We start from the raw sequence: 19,852 nt of genomic DNA, 5'->3' as shown, positions 1-19,852 counted from the left end.
TTTACTGAAATCCTGCTTGTGCACAAAAGTGTTATTGATAATGAAATCCTATTGTGTAGCAGCTGCTGTTGGCTGCTGGTCTGCATTGTTTTTGTTTTCTGACATATGACTACTTGTTTCTTTCCCAGCATTACTAATTAGTAATGGAAATAAAAGGACACATAGACTCATTCATGTTAAATTTCAATGCTTAGAAAAAAAAAACCTAGAAAATTACGCTGTGTCTTCCTAAGAGCAGCCAAATCTGAGTCTCCAAATTGGACACCAAAAAAAAAAAAAAATACCAATGTGGTCTCAGATAGAATCTTTCACTTTGTGGGAGAATTTTTTAACTGAAGAGGATGGGTCATTCAGCGGCGTAAAACATAGTACTGTGTTAGCTCAGACAAAGACTCCCGCACGAACATGCAGATACGGATGTCCTTGCTTCAAGAACAAAGAGCTTAAGAGCAGGAAGGGGCTACAGAAGCTGCACACTCTGGTGAGAGCATCAACACAATGCAAGCTGTTTTTAGCTGCTGTAATAAGGATAGAAATACACACACACACACACACCACTTATTTACCTGTGGTGCACTGGTGGCTACCAAAAAAGCATTGGTTCTTCCAGGGTGATCATAGTCGTGCATGGCGGCCGCTACATACAGGGCCATCAGCTCAAGGCCGGGGATCAGACCAGCAAGGGAGCCATAGCCTTCCTCCTGCACAGAGTTCATCTTGGACACCAGGAACCTTGTTGCTCTCGGTGTGATGCCGTTTGCAGAGTCTGTGAACAGAAAGAGAAATGTTATGCATACGGCTGAATATAGAGGTAGGAGAAACATATACTTAAGCTGAAAATGATGGATCAATTTGTCTAAAAAAAATTGCTGTAGAAGGAATGCATGTTATTCTTAATTCTCTGTTTACACACTTTTACCCCCTGAATGAACGCTTGATTGTCTGCCATGCTTGTGTGTGTGGGAGTTAAATTAGGTGTTTTTGCCTCTTCGGGCATCTGAGCTTGAGATCAAAGCCCGAGATGTTGATTGAATAAAACATGAGGGTGAAAAAAGAAAAAAAGAAAACCAATACTGAGGTTCAATTATAAGAAATGAATGAATGTATGAAGAAAGAAATCCGTACCAGTGTGTATTCCGTTCTCAGTCACCAGGGTGGGCAGGCCTGGCACAGGCTGAGTGGTGAGATACCAGACAGCATGCAGCACATCAGTAGCATGGATCCGGTTGTGATCTGGGGAGATGGAAAATAAAACGCTAACTCTCATAGGAGCAGAGAGAATGCAGTGATGACATTCAATAGAGAGTGTGGTGCAATGATACGAGCACTCTGTCCTTCTCAAATATAATTGCATTAGGGTTAAACTGGTGCAGTACATATAGCCGCCAGTGCTTTTCTGAAAGAGTTTGATCTTGACTGATTTCAGTCAGCTGAAATAGTATCACTATCGATGACAGAGAGAACAGTGACAGACATGCTGAGATGAACCAACGTATGATACGGATAAAGATCTATTAAAAGTTTCCCTGTTTAAGGAGAAGTTCGTTTTTTTTTTTTTTAAACCTGGACCTTATTTCTGGTGTAAAATACGTTCATCTACTCACCGATAACAGTTTGGGGAAAGTCTATCTAAATAGCGTCTCTCGGACGCTATTTAGATCTGCATATATCCATATAATGGGAGTGAATGGGGAGTCAACTGATGCCCCTATATACAGATTTAAATAGCGTCCAAAGGACGCCGGCTTTCACCAAACTGTTATCTGTGAGTAGATGAACATATTTTATGCCAGAAATAAGGTATATATATATATTTTTTAATAAATTATTGATTTCTTATTTATATATCTCAAGAACAGTACTTAATTCAGACACTCTCTTTTTTTTCTGTCCAGAATTTAGAATATGATCAACACAGTTTGAAGGCTGTCAAACACAAGCAAAACCGTGGGCCAAAAGCAGGCAACCACACTCATATTTTCTGGTCATGCTTCATGTTCACAAATTATAGGATGAATTCTGATGCTCGGCTTCGAAGTACGTCCTCCAATTTTCCCAAAGATCTAAAAGCAGACCCTCTAGGTGTACTTATAGAAGGCTTTGAAGGATGAGCCAAAAATGCACTTGTTACTAATCTGATGAGGGGTCACCATATCGTGTACAGTCTGTTTACTGAAACCTGTTCCACTTTAGGCAGCATTTGGATCTAAAAATATGGGGATCCAAAAAGAGATGTTCACATATGATTCAAAGCTCCATGAGATCAATTATTCACGCAGAGGTGGGGTCATGTAAATTCACTGTTATTGCAAATATGTTCTATATAAATATGACCTGGTCTCTGAATCTACATGCAGTACATCTGTTGAAACGCTTTTCTCAATGCAAAAGGGCCACAGATGGGTCACTACATGTCACAGAGTCCTACCATCACCTTTTTATGTGCTATGGTTTGATAAGAAATGGCCAGAAACACTGAGGCTTTCCAGTCAGTTGTGTTGGAAAACTGCTTCATTTCTCAACGCTTTGAATGCTCAGTAGTGCCCCCTGCTGATCAACTTTGATTAACATTTTGAAAAATAGACCTTTTTTTATTTGCACCCTTTTCAGCTACACTAATGAAAACTTTACAATAAAGCTGTCCAAGAAAATGAAATGTTGGTTAAAGGAAAAAAAAATGGGAAAGGGAAAAAGAGTAAGCGACACATATCTAAGCCCGTATCGTCAGACGAACTAATCGAGTGTCTGTGTTGGAAGTGAGGCTTTATATGTCGTTGATAACCTGATTTCTGGGATAACAATACAGGCCTCAATTCAGGGTATTGTCTGAAATAGCCTTACCTTCTTGCCACATGCTTCAGAGCCCCAGTTTAAGTGTCCCATAATTAGTTGGACTACTGCGGTTTGTTCTGTAATCAACATTTTTATTGTAAAAACGGACATATGTCAAGAAACCTGAAATCTGCCAAAAAAAAAAAAAAAAACCTGCTTGATTAAAGATTATACAGCTTTGTATAAAGTCCTGATGTTATAACTGACAAAAATAAAAGTTTCTGCTGCCACATGGTATCAGCACATTTTCATTAATTTACCAAAACATCACAGGAAACTGGACATAATTATATTCTTCTATTGTAGTCATTAATGTTCTATCCAATTGTGCTGTAGCAGCATGTCACCGAGTCCTTTTTATTTACAACACCACCATCTTGTGGCATCTAAAGGAATTGCTACATGCAAATATTTTCTTTTTTATCAATTTGTGGACCATCTACTCACAAGGTATATCCCTGTATCCGTTCTCCAAAGCGTGGAAGTAGTTCATGAACTCTTTAATGGGAATCTTGAAGGTTTCAAACAGACCAGTGTCCACAAAGAGCCTATAAGAAACCTGGGACATAATAACACGGTCACTGAATCTGTGAGGAGGATCACAATCGTATTTCCAAAGAAGCAGAGACCCAGTGTGAAATGTACAATTTGGAACTCCTTTAAACCCCATATTTACTCCTAATAGGGAAAAGACTACATGTCAAACCGTGAAATGATGAAGACTAATATGGTCATGTTTGACAATTAAGCATCAAAAAAATATATTGTGGATCATTAGTAGTTTTTATTTATACTTCTACTTTCTTTTGACATTTTTCTATCTACATTCCTTTATTAGATTTGCTGTTATTTTATAGATTTATTATGTTTTGTGGCAATTGTATCATTCCATAAGGGTGTTGTTTTTTGTTTTTTTTAATTGTATGTATCTAATCTAACTACATACACTTCCAGCTAATGCCACCAACTCATTAAACTGCTGATTTCATACTGCACATGTGGACATTTTTGTTACTTTGGGGGTTTTAATTAGTCTGAGTTGCTGCCAGACAGTCATATAGGCTGCAAAATGTCCTCAATAGCAAGTGTTTACCTGGCTGAGGATGCAGCCTGCCTTGCCGTGGGTTCTCTCCACAAGACTGAAAATGGGAAAGTTCCAGTTGTTGACTTGACAAATCAAATGCTCCAGCCCTGGCATTACCAGAGCCTCTGGGATTGAGATGGGCTCATCTTTCTGCCACGTAACGGTAAAAAGACAAAGGTGATGTTGGAAAGACGCAGAAAAGTTCTTGCAGAGATATATAAAATAATACCTACTCTGTTTTTTACAAAGTTACCAGATACCAACAACTACGAAGAATTAAATGACATTTATTTTTTAAAACTTGAGTAAATGAATGAGAAAATTGTTCAAAATCTTAATTCTCTTATATTGACAAAGAAATCTGTCCCCTTTGTTTTTAATTGCCTAACTTGTTTTATTCTTGTCAAATGAAGCCTGTCAGATTGCCGACCTCTGGCGATGACAGAAGTGGATGGAGAATGATGCCCTCTGTCGGACACTCCCTGCAACCTTCCCTTGCTTCAGGCGGCTTCTTGCCTCCTTCTCCATCCTCCTCATTCTGTGCAAAGTCGCTGCTGTCACTGTGGTTGGTCTCATAGGTGCTGTCGTAGGTGCTGTCGTAGTCTGATGAAGCTACTGCGCGCTCATCTGGGAAAACATTGCACACGTTAGACATGCGCTAACTTTTGGGTAACATTTTTCATTTAACTGACTCTGTGAAGAGAATTTTCTGCGCAAAAAGAAAAAAAAATCTCTTTTCCCATCGGGGGCTGATGGGTGAGAATCATGCTGAGCAGAAGCAGGAAATCTTGCAGACTGCAGTTTACCTGGATGGGGTATTCTTTCTCCTTTGCCGCCAGATTCTACCCCGTGGTTTAGTCGACTGCTGAACGGCCTACCACAGCTGACAGAAAGTTGAGACACACCAACACATTCAGAGGTTACACACCGGTGCATCCTGATCATTCTCCTCAATCTGATTATTAAGCGTTAAGTTCCTTTCCTGTCAAAGCACTGAAAGAAAGTGACAGATTGCTTTCGTTTCCATACAAACAAACATTCATGCATACGTTGTGAATTTCTACTCTCTTCACTTACAATTGCTCATCAGAACGTAAGAAGAGTGTGATTGTATGTGCGTTACCTGCCACAGAGTGATGGAGGCCGCCAGTGAATGGTGGTAGAGCTCGGGGCGCTCTGGCTGTGAGTTAAGGCTCTGTGATGGCTTTTGGGGGCCACAGAGACAGGTGCCCGCTCTGTGAGTGGCCCGGCCGGTTCGGGAAGCTGCACTGAACATGTCTTTACCGTGGGGCTGGAGACAGGTGTTCCCTGGACGGGAGGAGAGGGGCACGGAGAGCCAAGAGGTGATATGTTGGATGGAGTGAAACCTGAAAAAGATTTTGAATATAGTCATTTAAAACAAGAGCTTGCTCAATGTGCACAACACTGTGTGTGAGGTAAATGTGCAAACACACACACACACACACTCACACACCTGGTCTTTCTAGTGGTTTGCTGTTGAGGTGGTTGGAGGAGACGGAGGCAGCACAGGAGGCAGACATGGAGCAGCTCTTTGAGATGGTCATCATCAATGAGTTGTTCCACGAATCACTGCTTTGATGCAAGATACTATAAGATACAAGAAATGACAGTAATCCCAGTGTTTGAGACGATGGATGAGTGATGTCACCTGTCTGGAGTGTGTTTGATGCTGGCTGAGCGATCTCTGCGTACAGGGCCTGGCTCAATGGTAGGCAGCCCTGTAGCTGAGGTGGTCGTGGTCCAAGTTGACGAAATTCTTCTCAGCAATCCTGGAGGCAGACTCCTCCTCAGACGCTGCAGTGCAGATTAACAAATACATAGAAACACACAGTTATAGGCTCAAATCTTTTTTCTGTTACGCAATTTTATTATAAGTTTCTTCAGGAACACCACAGGCACAGCCCTGCCCCTAATTATTGACGGTCCCTTTAAACATTTTGTCACTTTTGCGTTATAGATCCATGAATGGCAACATGTCTCGATACAACTGTGTAATCATGTGAGGGCCTTGGAGGTTGTGATGTGAATTTGTTAATTCTGCAAAAATTGAAGACGTCAAACGAGATGTATCATCAGATTTTTGTTCATTATAAGATGCACATGTGATGAATACACACACACACAAAAAAAAACAGTTCAACATGTAAAAGAAAGTGGGAAACAAAAGGAAAATCCACAAAAGAAAACATCTAATTATTGTCAAAGAAAAAAAAACACAGCAGGCAGAAGCAGGAAACAGGACTGCGAAGTTAGAAGGAGGTCCCTTAACTCATTTACAGTCTGCACATACTCAGCTCCCCTCGATTTGTATCCTTTTCAAGAGGAATTGAGGTAGCAGTACTTCAACAAAAATGAGACTTTGGAGCTGACATTTTAAACTTAACTTGATTCAATCTGAAGTGTGACACGGCTGCATCATCTGTCTGTCTACCGGGTGCTGCTGTATGATTTCTGTCACTCTATTCAGTGTTTTAAACTTTGTTGCAAAGCCATGCACGTGCACATGCACATGTTTGTCCTGTTGCCCGTTTCTTAAAGCCACCCCCAAACTCATATACACAATGGAATATAGAGGGCAGCAGAGGATCAAATTTCATGTTCTCCAGAAAATGTACATCTTATCTCCTCAACTAAGTATGGATCTCACACAAACACACCTACATGTACACATGCACTCTCATGATTCTCTGTGGCTGTTCTCCCAACAGTGAAGGCAATCTGTGCATTTCTGAACATCTAAAGTGTATAACTGTGCAACAATAAACTCGCTGACAAAAATAATGTTCATTAGGTCTGCATTTGACCTAGTTATCCAATATTTCTGTTCAGGAGTAAAGTTTTTCATGGTCATCTTATTGTTTAACTTAATTCATCTAATAAAATACGGTGCACTGTGGAGGTAGTAAGAGGAAAAGTGTAGTGAGGTCTGGAAATGCTTGGAGACAGATTCAGTCTTTATTTTTCATTTGTTAACCAAAACATTTTACATTTACAGTTATATGATTAATGGCCTTAAAGTCTAGACTCTGAGCTTTAATTTGATAGAATTGGCATCTAAATTAGCAAAAGATTTCAGTAATCAAATATGTTTTATTTGCTGAATACGGATGATCTGTGTAATTGGACAATTTGTCACAGATCCTGTTTATGGCCAGCTTTTAGCTTTTCCTCATTTATTTCCTCATCAATTAAGCATCTCAATGGTTTTAGCATTTGGGAGCTGTTGCTGTGAACTGACAACATGGAGTCAAAGATGGTGAAGAACAGAAGGGCCAGAAAGCCAGAGCAGTTCTAAACCAGCAGTCTTGGAGAGATTCGTTTAAGATGAACCTTTATCCAAATAGTGAGAGAAACAACAAGAAAGAAGACGCTGAATGGCTCATGATGTAAAGAATATCATCATTATGTAAAACGTGTAGAGACAATGTGACAATAAGGAAAAGCATTCCTTTAAATGGTATATGGAGTAACCCACTTGACTCCAAGGAGCACATTATTACAGTATGAGAGCATCCAGTAAGGAGCCTGAGAGCACAGACCACACACCCAACTGAAATAAAACAAGTTGGACCACGGAAAGCTGGTCGGATACTGATCCCTTCTCAAAGCATCCTTCTTGTCGAAAAATGTGTTTTGTATTGAGCCGCCCCAAGTTGTTGAAGCACACACTGCAGAAAGTAATGGCCGCTGGCAGGGTAATAACAAGTGTCAGAGCTCACATATTAATTCCTCTGTCAGATATTAGTTAAATAAACTCTGGACTTCACTGTTGCTTCATTCCTTTGTTTGTTTGTTTACTTTTAGCAGCTAACATTAGGAACTGTTGCTAATATGGACGATATTCTACTGATGTTTGTTTTTGTAATGGTAATTACCAAACTGTACCGATGGTGATTCAGTGATAATTGGGAAATCAGAATGTCTGACATCTGATTGATGAGTGCGTATTAGAAGTCACGTTTCCTTGTCGGGAAATAAAACAATAAGCACAGAACTGGAGGAGCATTATTAGCGCTCAGTTATTTCTTCAGTTAGGTAATCTATGAAACCAATGATAATATTTGATGTTAAAAGCAAAGCAAAACGCAAGACCAAAGAGTGTAAACTACCCACTGCTGAGGTGAAGCTAATACAGCATCAGCAGCTGAAATTTAAGAAATGAATTAAAGGGCTGTGATTCTTAAACCCAAATAAGAATCTGCAGTTCAAGCTCATATTCATTATAGAACTGTGACTTGAATTTTTTGTGCTGCAGCTTAACTGTCAGCGTACACATTATTCTAGTTCTAACTGTAAGTACTGGTACATCTTTGAACAACAGCAGGTGAAAGTCTGGGATCAGCTGTAAATTTGTCAGTTACCCTGACATTCTGGAGCTGAATTATGGGGAAAGGATAATAAATGTACTGTTTTGCTAAGGAAATTGCAACCTTAAGTATACGAAATGACCTTTAGACAACAGCACGGCTGATTACCTTTAAGTAACTCCTCCTTCTGTTTTTAGTTCAAAGCCCTACAATAGGGCAGTGTCAGTGAGATGAATCACAAACTTTATCAACTGACACGCATGCAAACGCACAAATCCCCAATGAGCTGAATCCAGGCAGCAAATCATTGAGATTTTATACATGCATCGAACATTTAAGTGCACTCAGGCGGCTTTAAAGTGGCAGGTCACTTTCCAGGTAGGCTATCCTGCATTGCATCACACGCTTTATTTAGTTTCCTTGCTGTCTTGAGTGCCTGCATACATTTTGAAGCACTGGCCTTGTAAAAGATTAAAAAGCCCTCTAGAAGCTTTTGCGTCATTAGAGCCACACTATGCCTGCTGTGAGGGAGGAGATGAAGGTACCCCTGCGTACGTCGTGCAGCATACAAACAAAACCTAACTTTGACACAGCTGGTTCTGTTGTTATGATCACAGTTCAGGTATTCCAATTAAGGTATTCTGAAATCATTTACTCCACTAATCATAAAGTACGTTTTTCTTCTTGTGGCCCATTTTAAATGGTTTTGTATCTTAAAGGAACCATTCACTCCCCATTCAAATATGCTTTTCTTGTGGCCTGTGCTATCTATCCATCTAGACTGTTTTGGTGTGAGCTGTTGAGCTTTGGATATCTGGTTTGTAGGTCTGTCCTCTTTCTGATTTAATGTTACTTGATGACTCGCTTGTGGTGCTTAAAGTGCCAATAAACACGACGAAAAAAAGCCAACAGCAATATTTTTGTCCACGAATCATCGTCCAGTTATTCAAGAAAATCCATACCCCTTCTGATGAAGAGCTTTAAGTGTGAACTAGTGTATTTTTTTTTTTTTTATCAAACTGCACCCACCAAGTAAATCCCATGTAGACAGATGCATACATCTACTATTTACGAGAAGCTTGTGTGTGTGCACAGGTGACACGAGCTGTGTCCGAAATCACGCACTCACTCATGGATCACTACTCACTGCTTAGATAGTTGTACTGAGAAGACAACACAGTAAGAAAGAACACTTTTGGAGAATACATGGCTCAAGTCAATGCTGGAGTGCATTGTTTGTCTACATGCTTTTTTTTTTTTTTTTTTTTATTCAGGGCAATGCACAATAGTGTGCATTTGGTGGATTGGTGACCAAAGATTCTACCCTACTTTTCACAGTGAATTGTGGGAAACTCTGAGTATAAAGGTTAGACTGTATAAAATATACACAATAAAGGGAATATAGTCACGATACATACAAGACTGCACAATCAAATGTCAGCTCACTATCTAGTCCAGGAAATAGTGAGAGGGGAAGAATTTCGGAGACAGTAAGGCTCTTGATGCAACCATATGCAACGATTCTGCGAATGTGTACTTGGTTTAGATAAGTATGGCGACATGTTTATAGCTGACAGACACTGCTAACTTACCAGGCGGTAGAAATGCTTCTCTTCTCTTGCAAATAATTAAACTAGATGGAACACAGCTTGTGGCTTTCGAAGCTCAAAAAATTAAATAAATCCAACAAAAAAGAGAAAAACTCAACAGCAAGAAGCGTGCATCTACTCTCAATAAGAGGCTTATGCTTGTAATGAATGTAAACATGAATGTAAACCTGAATAAGACAGCCCAACTCAGAAGGTTTGCTCGCTGATGGGTTGCTAAGTGGCTTTGAACCTATCGCTCCATAAGTTAGCAAAGTCAAACAATAAGTAATGTTGTCAATCTGTATTTATTTCAATCAGAACAAACAAAAGGATTGCAACACTTTTGTTAGTGAAGCAATTAGCCTCAAAAGAGAAAACATATGAATCAAACATGTTTCCATAAACTGGTTAGAAGCAAATATATTGGCATAAACAGTGTTGTCAGAGGGAGGCGGTAGAGGTGGTTGTAACTGTGTAGAAGTAACTGACCTAACAAACCAGGAGGAAAAAAAAAACTAAATTAAACAACCGCCCAGGATATTTACAAAAAGAAAATGGAAATTACTAATGAGAAATATCTTTAATCTCTTAGAATATTTTGAATATTATATCAAATCTGTGAGGTCATTATTATTAGGTTATTGTCAGCTGAGACTAAAAACAGCTTTTGAGTCACATCATTTGAATTTTTGCCAAGTCAGACGCAAAAGGGTTTCTTCAAAGCCACCTCATGCAGACGTGGCATGCTTTTATAAGCAGTTGATGATTTGTGGACAGGGATGTTGTTGTTGAGGTTTTAAAATGTACCTTTTGGCACTTTGAGTATCACAAGACTACTCCCATCTACAGTATTCGATGGAATGCAGATATCTTTTGAACTTAGCAGCCCACGCCAAAACAACCTACATGTGTAAAGATTTTACACATCTTGACAAATCTTTGCCCATTAATACAATCTTAGTACATACCAGTTCACAAAAAGCTGTTCATAGCATGCTCCAGACAGTTCAAAACCAAAAACGCAGAGGTTGCTTCTTCTTTAGGCTCAAATGTCAAATAAACTGCACAGCAACTGCTGGAGGACTTTTTTTTCTTGCTTTGCTTACTGTTTTTGTCATTGGCGTTGTCAGTAATTACATATGTATTGATTTTCCAATTTACATGATTCTGCTCTGTACAACAGATTTAGCAGTGTGTGAAGGCAATTCATGTCATTCTTATAATAAATGCCAATGTTTCCAAGTCATCCTATTTAAACCTTCAGTTTAGTTCTTAATATCCTCTGATAATATCACAAAGTCCAAAGATACAGGAATAAACAAAAAATGCTGAAATGCTAACCTTGGGAATGGCCAATTTCTCAGATTTTTCAGGCCCATCCTCCGAATCAGAGCAGGTGTGTGTGTCTATGGGGATGCGAGGTCTGTGGAGCGGCTGGAGGGTGATCTGGGTGCTGAGGAGGTTGCTGACAGCCTTCAGAGAGCTCCAGGTGTTAGGAGGCAGTGAGGGGTCTGCCAGCAGGTCTGAGATCAAGCCATGGGCCTCTCCCATCACAGAGATGTCAACTACCATACTGGTGCCTGAAGACTGGGTGGCAAAATGAGAGGAAAGGAAATCAAAAATAAGGAAATACGGTGAGATGAGCACTCTTTATCTATAATTTTTTATGTAATACAAGGATGATGCATGGAACAATTGTTACTCCACGTTGGTATACACAGCTATTTTATCCAAGAGAAATAAAACATGTGTGTGTGTACTGGAGACAGAACAAGACCACATCTTACTGACTGTGAGCTCAGTTTTGTGTCTTTATATGACAGACATAACCACATTACACTTCCGTACAAATATTCCACAGAACTTTACAGCAAAGCTATGATTGCTGTTGAACTGTACAACAACAGTAGTTTAGTGGGGAGTAATTAATGACAACATAGGAAAGACATCCAGCAATAGATAAAGAATAGCATGCCCCACTCCCACAGCACTGCCTCGTGTCTAAATTTAGCTGTTGCTCATTCCACATATTGACTGATAAGCTCAGAGACTCATCTGTGTCAAAGGTCAACCTGGTGTTGTTTCCGTAATGGAATCCATCATTCATGTTAGCATCTGCTAATTAGCTACTCTTTAGATTCTAATGAATTTCCTCTCGCTATAAAATACAAGAGGCCTCATGCATACACAAGACTTTGTAGTTTGCCAAAAAGGTCCATAAAAAAATAAGCTGACATTTCTGAATTTGGACATAATTCATAAACCCTGCAAACAATGCTATTCTGTTTAAAAATAAACAGCTATGTTGAAACTATTTTCAACTATTAAAGTCAGCCTTTAAAAAAACTGAGACAATGCATGAAGAATATATCCAGAGGAGAATCATTTTTGGTTTCTTCTCTTTTTCTGCATCATGTCATTGACATTGTTCTAAATTTTAGATCAGGATTGTAGTGATGTCACTGATCATTATGTTTGAGCATCATTACAATGGCAAGACTTTGCACACGTTCCAACTTTTTTTTCATATGAGAGGCCCATTTTGAGCAACTTGTTTTGACTGGACAGAAGAATAGACCTGAAACATCTGGTAAAATTTGATTAGGACTCCTCTAAAAACCTTGCTACAACTGTACTCGATTAAAAAAAAAAGTGTTTTCAAAAAAATTACTTTGTTTTACACGTCTGCTGTTTTTCTGGAAGCAGTGAAGAGATTAAGATACAGACAATATTTTGTTCAACGGGACAATGGCAAGTGTACCGTCCATTGTAACGTGTGATTAACATAATTGTCACAAGGTGTATTTCAAACCGAACCACAATGTTTTCCTACACCTACACAAAAACACTGTTTGCTCTCATAAAGCAGTCTAACATATGATTATGTTGTAATTGTAAAACACAACAGCAATAACATAGCATTCTTTTTATGCAATATACCTTTAAATGTGAGATGAACTAGAATATTCATTCATTCATCAGGTCTGAAGGGGAAGAATAGCCAACCTTATGAAACAGCTGATTAGTGCAGCTGAATCAAAGCATGTTGTTTTCCTCTCTCCACTTCTGCTCCCCTCTTGCATCTCTCTCTGCCCCACTGTGCCAGCACTTGAAGCAAATGAGCTCACATGATCACTCCATCCATAAGCCTCCGATCTCCCATCTGCCTGCTCCCCCGAGGCTACAAGGCTTGACAACTGGCAGCAACCTCTGCTTTTGCCACTTTGCTTTTAAATGTGCCAAACTTCTTCACTGTGGTTGTCTTTTCTTTGTACTCTTTTAAATATCCTGAGCTTGTGAGTTGTGCACATTTTTACATATTCCACGGGTCACTTACACACATACATGAGTTTGCAGGAAAAAGTCGGGATATACAAAGTAACATGAGAAACGTCCCTTCTGTATTGAGACAGAGTGACTGATGATTCCCATTATTTGCTTCTTTAAACAGATTGTATTAGCTCTTCAAACATGTAAAGGCTTAGGGCAGTGATGTGATGAGTAAACGTATCAAGCACAAAGAACGACAGTTTCCTGGAAGAGCATGTGTCTTTATGTGTGCATGTAAGAGGGTGCATGTGTCACCTCAACCTGAACAAAACCCATTAGACCACTCCAGAGCTTTATGACATCCTGCTATTGTGACATTCACCTATTACCTGGCAGTAATGGACTCTGTTTAGCTAATGTCAGGGAGTGAGCGGGATAGTAGGAGCACGAATCTGTGTGTCTATAGTCACCCGCCCACCCACACATACACACATAGATGTGAGCATTGCACCTGTATTATGGTTTTACCCTTGTTATTCTCAGATATTATACTTCCCAGATTTATACTACGGCTTTTAAAGATCATCTGCGATAATGTTTCACTTTAAAGTTTAAAACGCAGCATGTACTATGTGTGTACTTTAGATATAACATGCAGCACATGGTGTGCCACTGAGCGCCAGAGACAGTGGAGAGGCAAAGGTTGAGGGAGAAGGTTATTGATTCCTCCCAGCATAAAGGCCCACAGGATACAGCAGGGGGAGTGATGGTCAATGAGTAAATCAACAGTGGGCACAGGCGAACGTGTGTGTATGTGTATATACACACAAACAGGCATCAATGTACCAGAAGTGCCCCGTGGGATCAGTCTATCAGGCTTTCAGGGTAATACAGTGCATGGTGCACACAGAAAGATGGGTCGTAATCCTTCAACAAATGCAGTGCACTGTAACAGAAGACAATATCAAAGTCTGACCCTCTGATGTAAGCAGATAAATGAAATAAGATTTGTGTATATCAGGCTCCTAAGAATAGAAAAAGCTGATTTGTATCACTTGTCAAGCCACAGCAGCAAAGTCAAAAGGTAAACTAATGCCAATTTACAGTTGAGATAGGGTTTCACTTTTAAACTGGCACACACTGAGGGTGGTCAAAACAACGATAACCAGATGTTTTGACTCTAACCACAAAGCTTAGTCAGTCTGATACACTACCAATAAAAACACCTTAATATTTGGGATAATTTGATGTACTCTCCAGTAAATTGAACTTGAACTCTGAAGTTAAATTCAGATCTCCTTGATCACTTTTAACTTTAAAGCAGCCAGTAGTGCAAGAAACTCAAAGTCTACTGTAAAAGCTACAATTTGATTTTAAGAAAATATGTTAATATTGTGGCTATGTTCTTTTCACACTAATGGGAGATATAACTGATACTGAAGCAAATTTTCACAGTTGACACTTGCTGAAAAAAACGTAACCAACAATCCACCCTTATTCTCCTCTCGTTGAGGCAATTATTTTTCCTCTGGTTTCCCCTGCTTATCTGCCATTGCCCCCCGATCTCAGTTTTCCCTCTCCAACCCGGGCGCTCTCCTGAGAGACAGTTAGGAAACATGGAGGCAGATCAGGCATAAAGGCAGATGGTGAGAGCAGAGAGGGAGAGATAAAGAGAGGCAGTGACAGACACACAAGAAAAGAGGGAGCTGAGTCCACAGGCAGGCCATGGCCAGTCAAGTGAAAAAGAGAACAGCTCACTCTGGCAGACCAGCTGAGCTTCTCGACAGTCGAGTCTACAGTACATCTACTGTAAATACGACACTGCAGCAGAGAGTTGCCTGTTCTTGTATCCCTTTCCGCTTTAAGAACCATTTTTGAAGCTGTCAACACAGCATGCCAGGGGCTAAGCTCATGTGCTATTATATATCACACTTAACAGACTAAGTAATTGATTTATTAATAATGACTGGCAAAGTATGGAGGAACCACATGGCATGTGAGTCATGCATCTTTGAGCTGGATAAGATTAAGGAACACAATACTTCATTTATGCTCGGTTTTCGTTTTTTTTAAAAAACATATTCAACTCAGACTCACAATGGGCAAAATTGTCGCTAACGCCAAATCAATGACTATTAATCATTCACTTCTGAGTCAAATATGAAATAAGTATGCAAATCATTGTGCTAGAGTGAGATAAGGCTCAAATAACACACCCACCTTCATATGACATACCTCACGAGAAATAGTAAGCTACCCAACCTGAGAAACATAGTAACACTGACTCTCTTCACAGTGTCGTCACTGGTCTCCCACATGCGTAATTGACCTAAAAACTACGAGCTGAATTTAGACATTGCTTCAAGTTGTCCTATTTAAACCATCTCATCATCACTGATTAAATTAGGCTTGCACACACTCCTTTTTGTGCACGCAAACACACAAGAGTATAAACTCAGCTCGAATCAAACCAATACTGAACCTGTTTGGGAAGATGCGCGTTATCCTGATGTCTACCCGTGGTATTTTCTGAGTGCCTTCTCTGCATCCTTTGCGCTGACTTTAAACTTCTCAACCGCGAAACTGCAATCTAGATTCCTGTAGATACGCGCAGTCTTACGTGCTCATTCCCTACTTTAAACCTGGTTCAATAAGTAACACACAAAAGTCTCAGTTCAAAGCCGCTGACATTTAAAGTAGCACTTCCTCGCCTGCTCTCCTCCTTTCTCTCCTCCTCTCCTCTGCTGCTTCATGAACCTCCCTCCATCCTCTCACCCGCCCCTGCCGCCGCGTCTGCCAATTGCAAATGTTCAGCAGTGGCTCAGAGATGAGAAGACCTGTAGTACTTCGACATCAATTGTATCGAAAATACCTGGTTGCCAGGATACCGCAGGACAAAGATCAAAGCGACTTGTCTCTGGACCATAAAATAGTTGTTTGGGGCTCCGTTGACCACAGTTATCCCACGCCTACAACTTGTCGAGTGTTTCCTGTGATAGCAGCTGATGCATGACAACCAAGCAGTGAGTGAGGTATATTATCGGAAAAGCACCATCAGGAAACTGAGATGCACATTGATTCAGTACAAGTCTGCGAAGGCAGGTTTGTTGTTAGCTGAAGCAGCAGTTTCATGTAGAGCATTTAGAAAAAATAGTGTGTTTGTATGATTTGATATAAACTGTGGTAAAGAAGCAAAATATGAGGAGTCAGTCAAACCAAGAACATCTATGGTGAAAATATTTTCTGATACTTTGGCCGTTGCTTTAAGTCATGAGGGGTTCTCCCCAAATACCAATCTAATGGGACCTGATGGCATCTGTGGAAAGCAAACATAATCCACAAAGCGCCCACCTCACAACACACAAGGCCCAAAGGATCTATAGCTGACATCCAGGTATAATACACTGCAGGACACCCTAAGAGGCTTTTTGTACACGCCATGACCACTCAGGGGTGCTTTGGTAGCAACAGGAGGACCTATTCAAAATGAGTTAAGTGGTGCTTCATTCACCTCAAGAAATGCAGAAAAGGACATTTATACGTTTATTTTTTTTCTTCTCAACAAAAAATTGGTTTATTTAATTTTTGAAACCTTAATTCTAGCAAACCCGACTCTTGCAAAGCTCACGAGCATGAGCTCATTTCTCATTTGTGATGGCTCCTCTTCCCACCCTAAAATTTAAAATTTTGAAAAATAAGATATTATTCATAACGTATGTAAATACGGTACCAATGCTGAGAAAATCAAAATCCAACCTTGCTGTTTTATGCATATTTTAGTAGTTCTCAGTTCATTATTTCAGTTATCTGGATAAGATAAATCCAAGTTAGATAGCAGGCACATTTGAGCCTAATCTGTGCTACTATTGGAACTAATTTCAATATTGTACTGGAAGGTGTTTTAAGTAAGTCAATTGTATTTATATGGTACCTTTCTAGAAAAGGATCACAAAATAAAATTTGCAAATATTAAAACACAACAACAATATCCACGACTTAAAAGCAAGCCTTTACAACTAAGTATTGAACTGCTCTTTAAAAGTTTCAATAGAGTCCACAGATCACAAATGTAATGATAGTGCATTCCATAGTTTAGGAGGTGCAACCTCGAAGGAATGAGGAACCACCAACAGGTTTTGGTCAGAGCACCTCAATGACCTGCACGTTATACTGTATATGGATGCAAAAGTTCACTAATGTAAACAAGTATTTGACCATGCAGAGCTCTGAAAGTGCTCAATAAGATCTTAGACTGAAATCTGAACTTTATGTGGAGCCAGCGCAAAGTCAACAAAATAGGCGTCATATGAGACCACTTAGAAGACCTAGTAGGTAGCCTCGACTCAGGCGGGCAATGTCTGGAAGCTAAGGGCAAAGCAGGATCGCACAAGACTATTATTATGATTATCAAAACTAAGAGCCTGGTCAAATGTAACACCAAACATTTTGACTTTCGATTGAAACAACGATAATAAAGAGCCAAGATTGTTTATCACAGTGGTTACAAAGCTAACAGGAGCACAAACAAGAACTTCCGTTTTCCCAGTATTAAGTGAAATTAGTAGCCATTCCGTTCTTTATGGCTTCAATGCAGTCCTGAAGGATAGATATTTTTGCCACATTCCATGAAGAAAAGGAAACATACAATTGGATATCATCTGCATAAAACAATGATATGACCCCTAACCCTAGCAGCACTTCCAAGAACATAACCACAATCTTCTCTCCTTATCCATTTCCACTTCTCTCCCTCTCTCTCTCCACACCACATATCACACAGAAACAGGGGCCTGAGCCCACCTGCACGCACCAAATACCAGCACATCCGAATCACTTTACACCACTCACCACAAGGGGAGCTTCAGTAACCCATTGCGCCACCATCTTCTACATTTTTTTATATATAAGCAACTTTGAAACTGGTCTGAAGTTCTGAGAAAGAGAAGGATCAGCGTTAGACTTCTTGAAAAGAGGGTGAACAACAGCCTGTTTAAAATATTAGGGGACACAGCCAGTAATCAACGAATTGTTTATTATTTTAACACACATGACCCAATGTTTTGGAAAACCTTCTTGAATAAAGAAGTCAGAACAATATCATGTGGGCAACAGGAAGGTTACATGCAATCAACCGCTCTAATGAGATCTTTTAATGATATCTGTGAGAATTTCTCCAGGATTGATGGCCAGCTGAGACACGGGAAAGATTAATAACAGCTCTGACATCATTCATTTTTCCAATAAAATTGGACGAAAAGTTTTCACGGTCTTCATTAGACTGAGTGGCTGTGGCAGGAGAGGCAGGTGTAACAATATCTTTGATTGTGTCTAAATATATTTTTGGATTTTACTGTTAAAAGAAAATTGTCTGACCCAGTGAGGAAAAAATCCTCTAAATGAAGGAGGTGGATTTTGAGCTTTGTTGTTTACCATAAACACTTTCCAACAGGTCCGCTTCAATTAGCTAATACTGTCATTCATCCATGGGAAGGAACTGTAAAAAGTAGACTTTCTTGTTTTAAAAGGAGCTACTCTGTCTAGAGTAGACAAACACTGATGATTAAAAGAATCTACTAAAATATATACATCATTTGATGTCGCAAGTGCGAATCACATGTGGAACAGAAAGACAATCCAAATTAAGAGACAAGTGAAACAGAATACAAACATGATCAGAAATACAAAATGTCTTCGGAATGAAGGAAAACCAATTTTTAAGCTGAGAGTAAAAACAAGATCTAAAACATGTCTTTCGTCATGTGTGGGGAACTCACAAAAGAGTCCATCAGTTTTATGAATTTTGCAGCATATTTATCTGACAAAACATCTATGTGAAAGTTAAAATCTCCAATAATAATGTTGTTTTTATGGCATTTTGGCACGAGTCGTATAGCAAAATCTGGCCCAAATGTCCTAACTGGCTTTGATGTTGGTTGCAGCAAGTGTTGCCAGGGTCAGGTGTTGCCTAAAGGTTCAAAGAAAATGTAGATTTGGGTCATGTTTAGTTGATATTTGGTTAGTATGGGCAGCAGCGCTCACCCTGGGTCAATTTGGTGATATAAGGTCGAACATGACCCGAAGAAAGCTGCAGATGTGGACTTTACTGTGGCAAAAACGTTTCTTTGGTATCAGGGGGAAAATAAATAAACATACCATCTTGCTTTATTATAAATCCTGAACAGGCCACTGATAACACACCGGTGTTACTTAACCAGTCATTCACAACAAAATGTGTTATGTCCACATTAAACTGGCTTTGTGGATTTTTCATATTCAAAAAGAATTAAAACTTTCAGGTAGATGATGAGAACACAGACAGATGAACATATATAGCCCATCATTTTACTGCCTTCAGTGTGATGTTAATTTACTTTACCTTGTTGACTTATGTATGTTATAGGGAGTAAATAATGTGACTTGTGAAAGAAGACAAGCAATCACTGTCAATTTCTTAAAATATGCTGCGCAAATATAAATAATTCACTCTTTCCTGTTTGGAGAGTCAGTGGGAGAGCAGGGAATAAAAATATTGTGACCTTAATTTCGCCAATTAAACAGAAAACCTACATCTCCGCCACTTAGACATTTAGCCAATAATCAAATTAGAGGCTACAAATTATGCCAAAGGCACACACATGCCTCCTGCTCTTTCACTATGATGCGCACTGACCTGAGATCTGCTTATAGGTCTCTTGTAGTCCCACTCTGGCTGGCCCATTATCTAGAGATAGAAGCACACAAACAGAAGC

The 19,852-nt window shown here is 39.6% G+C and overlaps 1 protein-coding gene across 4 annotated transcripts in view; it reads right to left on the bottom strand.

Moving 5' to 3' along the window:
• The window catches only part of LOC142388376 (cGMP-inhibited 3',5'-cyclic phosphodiesterase 3A-like), a 68,775-nt gene that overhangs the window by 10,050 nt on the left and 38,873 nt on the right, over nt 1–19,852 (bottom strand). For 2 of the 4 annotated variants that reach the window (XM_075473545.1, XM_075473542.1), the window contains exons 2-12: nt 19,774–19,824; nt 11,175–11,420; nt 5,586–5,731; nt 5,391–5,509; nt 5,040–5,283; nt 4,723–4,799; nt 4,347–4,543; nt 3,926–4,066; nt 3,280–3,391; nt 1,126–1,233; nt 567–766 (exon numbers count right to left, since the gene is read on the bottom strand). In XM_075473545.1, coding sequence (XP_075329660.1) covers nt 567–766; nt 1,126–1,233; nt 3,280–3,391; nt 3,926–4,066; nt 4,347–4,543; nt 4,723–4,799; nt 5,040–5,283; nt 5,391–5,509; nt 5,586–5,731; nt 11,175–11,420; nt 19,774–19,824 — 1,641 coding nt within the window. The remainder of the gene's footprint in view (nt 1–566; nt 767–1,125; nt 1,234–3,279; nt 3,392–3,925; nt 4,067–4,346; nt 4,544–4,722; nt 4,800–5,039; nt 5,284–5,390; nt 5,510–5,585; nt 5,732–11,174; nt 11,421–19,773; nt 19,825–19,852) is intronic. The other 2 variants (XM_075473543.1, XM_075473544.1) reach the window with 2 other exon arrangements.

Source organism: Odontesthes bonariensis, chromosome 9 (genome assembly GCF_027942865.1).
Source record: "Odontesthes bonariensis isolate fOdoBon6 chromosome 9, fOdoBon6.hap1, whole genome shotgun sequence".
Taxonomy (NCBI): domain Eukaryota; kingdom Metazoa; phylum Chordata; class Actinopteri; order Atheriniformes; family Atherinopsidae; genus Odontesthes; species Odontesthes bonariensis.
Note: the sequence above shows the minus strand (reverse complement) of the source record. Positions and strands in the feature narration are given on the sequence as shown.